Source organism: Carcharhinus amblyrhynchos, chromosome 9 (assembly GCF_965287045.1).
Source record: "Carcharhinus amblyrhynchos chromosome 9, sCarAmb.v2.hapA, whole genome shotgun sequence".
Taxonomy (NCBI): domain Eukaryota; kingdom Metazoa; phylum Chordata; class Chondrichthyes; order Carcharhiniformes; family Carcharhinidae; genus Carcharhinus; species Carcharhinus amblyrhynchos.
In genome coordinates, this window is record NC_137332.1 from 42,566,344 (window position 1) to 42,579,200 (window position 12,857).

The window sequence follows — 12,857 nt, forward strand, 5'->3', positions numbered from 1 at the left end:
CCTTATCTGATTTTCTGAGGGAGGCGTGTAAATTACTGCAAAATGGTATGGTTCCACTGTAACCCAATTCCCCTTCATTTCTGCCCATTTCACACTGTTTGCTCTACCTGCCCTGCAACTGGTGTTCAAAGTTGTTGAGCTGCAAATGCTCATCATTATAAAGAGGTTAAGAGCGAGATTGGAAATTATGCACAGTGACCATTTTTTTAAAAATCACATTCTTTTCCCCCTCTGCTTTAACTGAGGCCTTTTCAGAGTCTTTGCTATGGTTGCTATGGTGCTGTCTGAAAACTCCATGAGATCTCTGCATTTTTTAAAAAGAGGAGAAATAAGCATGGATGCAAGGGATATCTGGCTATACATTAGTCATCTGGAACACCTTGACATAAGAATCAGGCAGAGGTGTATATACTTGTTCCAGCAGCAGTGCTTGCAGAAGCTTCAGTCTGCCAGGAAAGCTATTGTGGAGTTATACTATATCTTTTATTCTATTTTAAATTTATATCCAATCAAAAATCAAATTGGTCCAATCAAAGTCCCTACAAGAGAGACATTACCGATCCAAGCTGACAAGACAGGCCCCACCTTTCCTGTCTTGGGCTTGATCAACACGATCCAAGCTGATAGGAACAGGCATTACACCCCCTCCAGTGTTTGATCTGAGCTTCATCTTATTCTATATGCTGAAAGCACACCTGTAGCCATAGCGAAAACTGTACTCAATTTAAGAGCATTGAAGAATACTTCAAACATCTGCCAGGAACACTGCAAATATCAACCAATCAACATTGTAGAGATGGGTGAAGTAGGTCACTGACACTATTTATGTGAGCATCAGATTTCAACATCTTCCCACGGACACCTACAGCACTTCAAGACAGCGTGGCGATTTTAAAGTGGCAGGATTTTCAAAGTACAAAACATTATTGATTACAAACATGTGGTCTAAATATTCCATTACATAATGTCACTTGTCATACCTGTGCAGGCATGAGGATTACACATTTTAAAAAATTGTATTTTAAGATTACAGAGGCGATTCTCCGGCCCTGCGCAGATCATGCTGGGCCTAGAAAATCATGGGGGCAGGGCCATAGTATGTGTAGCGTCGGCAAGAATCCCCTTTGGGATTCTCCCCACTGCCCCGAGATTTGATGTAATCTGATTTCCACACTGTGAGGCGTTTGAAGCACAGTGTGAAAGCACAGTCTCACAACACCAGGTTAGAGTCCAACCAGTTTATTTGATAATAATCTCACAAGCTTTCGGAAACAGTGTTCCTTTGTCAGGTGTGTGGAAGGTTCTGATCAGAGAAGGGCATATAAAGTCACACACAGTTTACAGAATACTGATTAGAATGCAGCTAACCTGCAGTACAGAGAAGGTTCACTCAATACAGTTTGGGTCTGTATCCATTAAAGTTTAGAAGAATAAGAGGTTATCTTATCGAAACATAAGATTTTGAGGGAACTCAAGGGGCTGAATGGCTTACTCCTGCTTCTAGTTTCACTGTTTCTATGACTTGACCAGGTGGATGTGGGGAGAATGTTTCCCCTTGTGGGAGAGACTAGAACTAGGTAATGCAGTTTGAAAATAAGGGGTCTCCCATTTAAAGTTTGTTTTAATGTTTAAAGTTTTTAAAGTTTATTTATTAGTGTCACAAGCGGGCTTATTTAAAACTGCAATGAAGTCACTGTGAAAATCCCCTAGTCACCACACTCCAGCACCTGTTCAGGTACACTGAGGGAGAATTCAGCATGGCCAATGCACCTAACCAGCATGTCTTTCAGACGGTGGGAGGAAACTAGAGCACCCGGAGGAAACCCATGCAGACACAGGGAAAACGTGCAGACTCTGCACAGATAGTGGCCCAAGCTGGAAACTGAACCTGGGTGCTTGGCGCTGTGAAGCTGCAGTGCTAACTACTGTGCCACCATGCTGTCTTAAGACAGAGATGAGGAGAAATATTTTTTCTCAGAGGTTTAAGGGTCTGTTGAACTCTTTCTCAGAGAGCAGCAGAGGCAGAGTCATTGAATAGTTTTATGGATGAATTAGATGGATTCTTGATTAATAAGGGAGGGGTCAAAGGTTATGCGGAGAAGGAAGGAAAGTAGGGTTGAGGCCACAATCAGATCAGCCATAGCTTGAGGGACTGAAAGGCCACTTCCACTCCGATTTCTAATGTTCCTATCTTTGTTACACTTTTTTATGTCAACTTGCTCTGTTATAAATTCTTAGGCCCACATATGTAATAGGAACTGTCCTATAAATTTTTCATGATCCAATTTCAGTTTCCGCTGGTGGTGGTTCTATATTTCTATTGCCTAACTTACTCCCTCTGCCGGGACAGCAGAAAAGAAATCCTATGCTCCAACCAACACTATTTCTTTGTTTCTCCAAATTGCCCGATTATTTGCTATTTCCATATAAATCCCTGCTTTCCCTGAAGCCTACACTCCTTGCCTCACTGTGAGAATTGCCATGGGAGATTAACTAACAATATTACAATAAGGCTGGCCCTGGAAGCTCTGGTGGGATACATGTCTTGTACGTTGGGCTGAAATAATGGGTGGAATCTTCTGGTCGTGCCCACTCCAAGACCAGAAATTCCCGCTCGAGTTCAATGGACCTTTAAGTGGTCATCAAACTTTATGCCCTGCCCGGTATGATTCCCGCAGTGAGCAGAACTGGAAAATCTACCCCACTGATGAGTAAATACTCTACCATTGACGGCTGTGCCTTTCATTACCTTGGCTCTAATCACTGCAATACCTCCTCTACACTTCTCTACCTCGTTTTCCTCCTTTAAGACACTCCTCAAGTCCTACCATTTTGATCAAGCTTTTGTTCATCTGACCTAATATTTAGTTTTATTAAGTTCCTTTGAAGTGCCTTGGAATATTTCATTACATTAAAGACACTATATTAATGGTAGTTGTTGTAAAATGAGAAAAGAGGCTAGCAAGGTCATTATCACTTCACTTCAATTGTTTTTTTTAAAGAGAAGCTCCAGAAATAATATAATTTTAAAATCAACTATCTGGCTCCATCTGCTTTTTGTTGTGCCTGGAAACTGAGGATGGAATTTTCCTGTCCTGCCCACCAGGGGAATTGTAGCGGGTGGGACACAGACCATGTAAAAGGTCCGTTGGCCTCAGGTGGGATTTTCTGCCCTTGGAGCAAATGTGGCCAGAAAATCCTGTCCCGAGTCTTTCATAGGTGGAAGGAAAAGAAAAATCTATCCCAAATTTTTTGTTGATAGTTTTCCTAGCCATTTAGGATCACATGGCAAACTCAGTGGGAAATCTACCCTGGTTAATAAGATAGTTTAAATCACAATCCACCAGCAAATCTACTTCCATCATAAATATCTCTGCAGCATTGCAGGCTTCCTTTGCATCTGCTTGTGGAAAAACTCAGAGTAACCTGGGTGCCTTTTACAATATCGAATCTGAACTTGTAGTGTTCAATAATTCAAGAGTTTTCAGATGAGCTGAGCAAATGAATACTCAAGCATAAATGTTAGTGTATTGATTTGATGTCTAGACAAGTATGTATCTTCTAACTCACTGCAGACATTATTCACTTCCACGTCGTCTGGGATATCTGAAAGCATGTTTGTGTCGAATAATGTATCAAGTATAATGTGTTTAATATATCTACCATGAATCGAACCTCAAGTGGTCGGTCACCATCTTGTCATTAAAGTAGGTGTTCTGTTAGGTGTCATGGTGATATGTAATAGAAAGTTAATTTTAAAATTAAACTATACACAAAATATATGTATTTTTACATCCACCTACCTACATATATTTAAAATTGAATAAATTGTTTCAGCAGTACAGAATGCAGGCAGACAATGAAGAATTAATCTCTTCCCCAACAAAGTAGAAACAAAGTCGAAACAGTCTCTCATTCATTGACCTTTATGCTTCATAGAGATGGAATATCCTCTGCTGAGATTTTGCCTAATAGCAGAATCAGCAACAAAGCCATGCACTGACTGACAGTGTAATGCCAGGGAGTCACCATTTCCATTTAAACCAATTTTCTTGGATGTTTAAATACATGATTTTGGTCATTACTTTACTTTGTAGAAAGATAAATTATGTAGAAGGAATAATGTACTAATTATCCTAATGTAGATTTGGAAAGATAACACACAGACGTCACCAAGTCTGTAACAATTCTGCCAGGACTTTCCCATTTCAATATTAAATAGATCCACAGAGTTACTCAGTTACAGTGCAAGACCAGTTGGCACCAGCCGACTGATCTATTTTTACCCAGGTTAGACTGAACTGTAATCTTGTAACAGAGGTTTTCCTTTCTCTGGGCTGGCTGAAGAGGACAGAACTGCTGGTTGTACTGACAAGTGTGATTAAAACATTACAGCATAATACTGGAACTTATTATGACTTGCCCAAAAGGTGTGATCATCAAAGGAAGTAAACTATAAGATAACAAGTAGGAGCGGAAGTAAACCTTCGAGGCTGCTCTGCCATTCAATCATGGTTGAGCTTTTGCCTGAATGTAAGTTCCTGCTGCTTCCCATATCCCTTGATTCTCTTACAGGCCAAAAATCTGTCAATTAAACATACTCAACAATGGGGCACGTACAACCCTGTATGTAGGCAACTCTGAAGATATACAAGTTTTTGAGTGAAAAAGTTTCTCCTCATCTCAATCCTAAATGATCAACTCTCAATCGCAAAACTGCACCCTCATGTTCAGAACTCCTAATCTCTCAGCGTCCACCTTGTCAAGCCTTTCCAAAATTTTCCAAAATATGTTCCAATAGGTCACCTGCCATTCTTATGTGCTCCAAAGGTTTAGGCCCAATTAACTCAGCCTCTCATCATAGGATAACTCTGTAAGCCCAGGAACCGATCTAAATGAATCACTTTACTGTCTCCAATGCAAGTATATCCCTGCTTAAATATGGCCAAAACCGCACACAGTACTCCAGGTGTAATCTCAACAAAGCCCTGCAGAACTACTGCAAGGCTTCATTAGCCTGTAAGGCCAACATGCCATTTGCCTTACAAATTGCTTGCTGTATCTGCATGCTACTTTTCTGTGTTCCTTGCACAAGTACACCCAATCTACTTTGGCAGCAACACAAATCTCACACCTTTTAAAAAATATTCTGCTTTTCTGTTCTCACTACCTAAGTGAATAACCTCATACTTTCTCATATTATCCTCCATCAGTTACCTTGCTTTACATTCAATTAACCTGTCTCTATCTCTTTGTAACCTCTTTGTATCTTCCTCACAGCTTACTGTTCTCACCTAGCTTTGTATCATCAGCAGATATAGATACATTACTCTCAGTCTTTGATGACAGGACAGGCATGGGATATTATTTCAGTACTGCTGAAAAAAAGAGACATGCTGTTGGATGTGTTTCATCATATCCTGTGTGTGATTTGAATTTCAGTGTCTATGTGATGCCAGGTATGTTGACCACTGTCCCACTGATTGGCAGATATCAAACAGCACTTCCTTTCAGCTGTTGTCAACAGGCATGAAGCATTGACCATACTCAACCAGCCTGTGCTTGTCAAACTCAGAAAATTGCATCTAACATTAGAAAGATGTGATTCTGTGAGTGGACAGTATTTGCTGAATAACCTTGACTGTGCTTAAAAATAACATTAGCAATGAATTTAAAATTCTCATTTGGGCCCACAATGTGACTCACTTAGACTTGCTAGAAGTTAAATATATTCATATGCAGGGACCTGTCCACTGCAGGTAGAAGGCGTATGTCCAAATATTGCAACTTTTCTGAATTAGACATAAGCATTTAGGGGCGGCATGGTCAAGCACTGCTGCCTCGGAACGCCAGGGACCCGGGTTCAATTCTGAAGTTGGATGACTGTCTGAGTGGACTTTGCATACTCTCCCCATCTCTGCATGGGTTTCCTCAGGATGCTCTGGTTTCCTCCCACACTCAAAGATGTGCACGTTAGGTGGATTGGCCAGGCTAAATTGTTCATTAGTATACCAAAGTATGTAGGTCAGGTGGGTTAGCCATGGGAAATGTGTTGGGTTGCGAAGGTAGGGTGGGGGAGAGGACCTGGATAAGATATTCTGTCAGAGGGTTGGTGCAGACTCAATGGGCCGAAAGGTCTGCTTCTGCACTGTAGGGAGTCTACGATTAGCATTTTCCATACAGTAAATATATCAGGTAAGCTTTAATGCACATGAGACTGCCCACACACCCAAAATAGCAAACTGTCTTTTGACATGCAGAACGTTTGTTGCTAAAATCAAGCATTATGTTTTGAAACCTGAGAACTGATGCAAATATGTAAAGATCTGTAAGGCCAGATATAATGCATGCTTTACTTTCTCCCTCTCACATCTGAGAGAGTTTTGCTACACCCCCCAGTTACTTAAAAGTGTTTACCAGCTGCCACCTCTACCCTTCCCCACTAAGTGAGTTTTTCATCTTCTGTAGCTGCCCTCATGACTGAAAGCTTGCTATAATTCCTACTTGATATGAGAACTGTATTTGGCCTCAACTTCATGCAAATATTTTGGTCTCCTTGCTCCCTCCCACACTTTGCAAGTTATTGGCCTCTATCCTAAACCCATCATGATTCCCACCACATTCCACAACCCCCCCCCCTCCAATGCTCACCCCAAATATCCACTGCAACAAGAAAGAAATAAGCTCCATTAGCAAATGATGCTAGGTAGCAATTGTAAAACTGCAATGAGCAATTAGTTATGAAATGCATGCATTTAACTACCCACGCTGCCACCACCACCACCAATAGCTTAAATTACCATTCATTCACGCTGGTTGCATTTCCTGTTCCAACTCACCAGCTGGCTGCTAACCAACTTTCCCTCCTCCACCCCACCCACCTGATCAAATCTCCCCTGGTTTTGTTCCGCCCACAGGGGCTACCCCACTTCACATCACTTCCTCTTTTAGAATAGTCCCTCATGACTTCATTTCGCATCTAAGGCTATCTGCTCCACTGACTGGCTCTCCCATTCTTTAATCACTGCGGCCCAACTGATTTCAGCCCAGTTGCCATTGCTCCACACTGCTGTTGTCATCTGCAAGAGTTTAAAGGGTGTTTTAATTTTCCAGGTTATGTAATGCAGAACAGATAAACGATATCCTTTTAGTCTGCTGGAAACCTTGCTTGATTTGACCATCTGTTCATCTGATGTACTAGCTGACTGTGTAGACCTGGCCTTGATAAAAATATTTACTTGGTATAATTAAAAAAATTGTCTTAAGCACATCTGGCTTGCTTGTATGTCTGGTAGATGGACAGAGGTGTGCTTAAAAGGTAACTGACAAGCAGAATGCTTTCGTGGACGGCCAAGTACCCAGGTGTGTACGAGGAAATTGGAAGTGCTTTGCCCCTCCGTGCCACATGTAACATTTTGGAGCATTGAAGGTGCACAATGATAGTGCTCAATGACATGCTAGCCCTGCAGCTGGCTGTTTTCGGTTCTCTGATTAAACATCTTCTGTTTTATTTTTCTGTCTTCGGTCCAGGTTTGTGAGCAGACTCCCTAAGTCTCAAAAAATGAACTCCTTGTTCTCGGTAACATTGCTACGAGGATGCACCTGTCCTGGGAGAGGGGATAGACAGAAATGAAGAGTCACTTCCTATCTATTATTCCGCGCCTCCTAGTACACAGCCATACAGCAGCAATGCGGGAAGGCTGCTTATTTAGTCACAGGAGGTTGTGCGCCTGCCAAAACCTGCAGTGAGAAACAGTGGGAGAAGCACTGCATTTTCATAATCCTAACAAAAACAACTCCTTATTATAAAAATCTATTTCTAGATATATCTATATATAAATGAAACTTTCATTCAATGACCAAAATGCTGGTTAGGAATTTTAGAAGTTACAAGATAATTTGCAACCTTTGTTTTTATGTGCAAGATCTTTACTGACACTAGGTGAATTTGCCATGTTTCCATCTCTTGCAAACATTAAACATTTTCACAGACACACAACATAAATTTCAACATTTTTAAAAGCCTAAAACTGAGAAAGAAGTAAGCTTACATTTTTTGATGTTTCATTGCTTACACTATCTAATGCAATTTGCAACCTCACTGACCAAGTTTAAAGTAAACACACACAAGTTTCCAATGATAGCTTGAGATGAAAAGTGCCATGAAGCGAGAAGGTTATATCTATGTATCTGTCAATCTACATATAAAATAAAAAGTGGCCTTACATTTAGGAACCCCACCTGTCCTGACTGCTGGCTGGTGTCAGGGCAGACCAGTTGAACAAACTCCTTCAGAGTTTCCTGACTAGGATGTGGATGATAGCGGATGGCCGTATGCGAGAAGTAAGGACCTGGCTGCTGGATGATGGGAGAAGTTGGAAAATGTAGAGTTGAGGCTGTTGCATGGGGACTCGCTGTAAGAAAAAGAGAAAAGATACTGTAAACTTAGGTTGCAAAATGATTCATAATGTTACAAAGTGACAGAACATCGTATGAGATATGAGAAATTATTACATTGCCTGTTACTTCACTCTGCATTCACAGAAACAGTTTATCTTGTAGAATTTTTCATTGGGGAGTGTAGCTCCTTAAAATATATAGATGTTACTTTATAATATATAGGACATTTAAATTTAAATCACCATTGTCAACACTGCATAAAATCTTTTATTTTGCACAAGACAGTTCATAGGAACATAGATATTTTGTTCATATTTACTTCCAATTTTACTTTATTTCTTTAAAAAAATCCTTGTTATGAAAAGAAAATTATTCTAGCCTTTTGGCAATATTATATGCCAGATCAGTTATCACATTGTCTGTTCATCTCAGTGTTGTGCAGGTGAAGGTGAAAAATGCTCCACAAATAAACAGTTAAATCTGATTGAGGAGCTTGGAGAATATGTAGAAGCTGTAAGTGCCACTTCAGAAGTGACATGACCTTCAATTACTGATATTGAACATTATTTCACCTGACAGATAGAAGAACTATCAATTCAATCACATCTCATTTCAACAGTGACATTTGATTGGCTAAAGAATATTCGCCTTAATCAACTGGGGACAGTTAAGCTTATCTTGCCAGATCCAAGCACTGTAGCATTACAATGCTACGTGTTGTAATGTGGGATACAGCCATCCTTATGCTGCTACAATGGTCACAGCTTATATGAACAAACCAGAACATCTAAATTGACTTTTAAGAGCAACTTTTCCACATAGGAAATGGAAATTGAAATATACTTGCAACTTGATTAAAGAGAACACAAGACCCCATTTTCTTCTGGAAATTAATGATAAGAAAGAGGTGAAGAGGACAAGGAAGCATGATTAGTTTTAAAGGAAACATGGGGCAGAATTTTGGAACACAGGCGAACACCGCAATGTCAGGTGCATTTTTGGATCCCTACATTTGACATGTGATGCAACTTTAAACCAGAAAGCAATTATTGGCCAGGGAGCATGTTAGCCATCCAAATCGGTGATGCAGAGGCAGAGAGGAGGTAGGTAGGATTTAAAGAATCATAGAACCCTTTCAGTGCAGAAGGAGGCCATTCAGTCCTGAGTCTGCACCAACAACAATCCGATCCTGGTCCTATCCCCGAAACCCCAGTTACTTACCCTGCTAATCACCCTGACACCAAGGGGCAATTTAGCATGGCCAATTAATCTAACCCCCACATCTTTGGAATGTGAGAGGAAACCGGAGCACCCAGAAGAAACTTATGCAGACACGAGGAGAAAGTGCAAACACCACACAGTCAGTTACCTAAGGCCAGAATTGAATCTGGGTCCCTGGTGCTGACAGGCAGGTGCTAACCACTGTACTACCGTGCCTCCAGTAACATTATTGAGGTGGCCAGTTCATGATTTCATCCTACCATCATTGTCAATGTGCCCAGAAGAAAGGCACATAAATGTCAGTGCAGCACTCTGATTTAACGATTCCTCTTGAGTTAGTGACAGTGAAACATTTCGGGTGAATGGCAGAAGATTTGCTGGAAATAGCAGAGGAAGTTAGTGAATTGTTGGGAAGAATGTAGGTTTAGTGCCACAAATACTATAGAGAAGTTCTGAAGGCTGGTAAAGTTGGTGCATCCAGATGTCGGTTCTCCATATCTATTGTTAGAAGTTGAGCAGTCTGAGGATGCATGGTTTTCATAAACAGTCAATATACATGTGGCAAGAGCATCAGTGAGCTGTGGGTGAAGATCACTTCTCTACCCAAAGTGCAGGAGGAATACTTGGTTAGTGACATCACATGCCTTGGTGCAGTCGAATGCAGTGAGGGACTGCACATTGGTTCTAACATTAATCCTCTTGACCTTGCAGAAGACGAGTACATAATGATAGAGAGGTGGCTCAGTCATGCTGACCATACAAACATCAATGGAGGAGGTGGCCTTTGATCTGCCAGAGTTGCAGCACCTGATGGAGTTGTGATTGGCAAGAGTGTGGCCCGTCTAATGTAGAGTGAAAAGTTCTGAACACCTTCATCCTTTCCGTCTGGTTTTCTTCATGACCAAGCAATGATTCTAATGACCTGTTTATCTCTACAGAAGCACATAATGATGGAGGTAATTTAGCATAACCGACTTCTTCTATCTCCCATGAGCCCGATGTGAAGGAGCAAACAATGTAGCCAAGAGCAACAGCATCATCATCATCTGATCAGGATCAAAGCCCTCCACCCACGCGCTCACCTCATTGTGATCTCAAGCAATTGGAGAAAGGGTGGCACAGGGTGAGCACCATATCACAGCAGAGGTAAGGACAGCATGGACAGCTATGGGAGGTTCCTCTCAGAGGATGGAGGATAGCCATGCTCAGCTAGTCAGAGATGCAGGGCATCGGTTGTCACACAAAAGGCATTTTTTTTCCTAAAGCAAAATGGGAGATGTGGGGCCCTATTTCACCATTTTGATTCAAAGTGCTGGGCAGACGTGAAACTGGGAGTGTTCCAGATCTGACGTAAAGACCCATTCTGAGGCATTCCCATACACACCCTGCCTGACAAAATATCAGCAGTTCCGAATCGTGCTGTAGAAGCCTGTGGGTGGGGCTTAACACGTCCAAAATCCTGCGGCTCCCATTGGCTCCTCCATCTGCGCATACACAGGAAAAAAAAGATAGAATGCTGTTCCCTTACCACATTCCTCCTGTGCCGGATAATACCTCCCCTGGCCCCTCAAACATTGCCCTACTCCCACAACATTTTGCACCAATTCTGGATGGGTGAAGACAGTGGTAAAGGGGGAAGTGCCGTTAAGGTTGGGCGTGCAGCCCATTAAGTCAATTTAAATGCATGCAAATACATTTAAATGGTTGTCGCGCCCGTTTCAGGCATGGTCCTGTTCGCGGCCATTTTCAGGTCTTGGTAAAGGGGGCCCCAGTTTGGGGGCAGGCGTGAATCGTGCTACTCGCCTCATACCCAACTTTACCAAGTTTTCGCACTCGAAAACGTATGCAACACAATGGTAAAATCGGGTTCGTGGTACCCAAATGGCGGAGCTCCACGAGACTATCATGGAACCACTGGCAAAAAACAAATGAGTCTGACCACTACGTGCACCACCATGTTGGATGAGTTCATCCACAGAGAATGGCCAATCTCTTAGAGGGCCACATGTAGAATCACACTGAGTGGATGCATGAGAAACACGCTCGCCAATGAATGACGCTTACTTATCACTGACTGTTCAACATTGTATGGATTGGAAGCAATGTGAACTACAGCTGGCCATCCACTCTGACGAAGAGTTGAGGAGGCTACCTCTCAAAAGGTTCCCTCGCACCCCCCTCTTGACCCTGAGTAGGACACAGCAGCGCAAGGGTGCCAATCACTGAGGTGAGTCTGTTAGCATTAGTGTATTAATGGAAATGTCTTGAAGACCATGGCAAACATTAGCTAATGAGCATGAAAAGATAACACTCTTAAGGGCTGCAGTGCTTGAGGGGGAGGGAGTTGCCCTGCAGAGGCATGGCAGATGTTTCTACCGGCTGCTGAAGCCAAGGGATGCCTGGTGAGATTATGCTGAGCCTCTTGGATTTGGGAGAAAAAGCGATGGGGAGCAGTTACTCACACAAATGCAGGCCAATGTTGTTGAGGCAGGGAGAGCCATTAAAATAGGAGCTTGGAAGCAACAAAGACTACCCCTCACATAGGGTGCACCCACAATGACACATGCACCTGTTAAGGCAGATAGTAGCCGAGTTGCATGCCCTAATGAAGGGTTACCCCATGATCACCAGCTGTGTCAGCATGCCCTGCCAGTAGCTGCAAAGTGATTGTGGCACTGACCTGTCTCTGCATCCTTCTAAGGTGTGCAGCTGACCTCACTGGCATCTGGCAATCTATTGTGGCTCAGCAGATGGAAGGTGATGGATGTACTATTTGAGAGGGCAACAGATTGAACTCACCACCAATAGAGCCATACTAGTGCAAAGAGTGGTGGGATTTGTGTCAACACTGGAGTCCTCCAGATGTTAAGATTATCAACTGCACCCATGTGGCCATTAAGGCTCAGAGAAAATATTCAGGGGCACACATAAACAGGAAGGGATTCCACGGTCTCAACATTCTTTCAGGTCTGCACATTCCTTCTTTCTTGGGGATTTAATAAATATTACAGCAGTTCATGCTACCAAAGGACCCACATGGATGGCTTTTATTTACTTGCAGGATGTGGGTGTGTCTGGCTAGGCCAGCATTTATTGCCCACCCCAGTAAGAAAGTGGAGAACTGCTTTCTAGATCCACTGCAGCTCATTTGGTATGGGTATACCCACAATGTTGTTAGGGAGAGAGTTCCAAGACTTTGACCCCGTGACAGTGAATAGACAGTGACAGGGATAAAT

General features: G+C 42.3%; 1 protein-coding gene across 13 annotated transcripts in view; it reads right to left on the reverse strand.

Moving 5' to 3' along the window:
- The window catches only part of nfia (nuclear factor I/A), a 699,967-nt gene that overhangs the window by 63,808 nt on the left and 623,302 nt on the right, over positions 1-12,857 (reverse strand). For all 13 annotated transcript variants that reach the window (XM_080195530.1, XM_080195522.1, XM_080195531.1 and 10 more), the window contains one exon: positions 8,227-8,414. In XM_080195530.1, the coding sequence (XP_080051656.1) occupies positions 8,227-8,414 (188 nt within the window). The remainder of the gene's footprint in view (positions 1-8,226; positions 8,415-12,857) is intronic.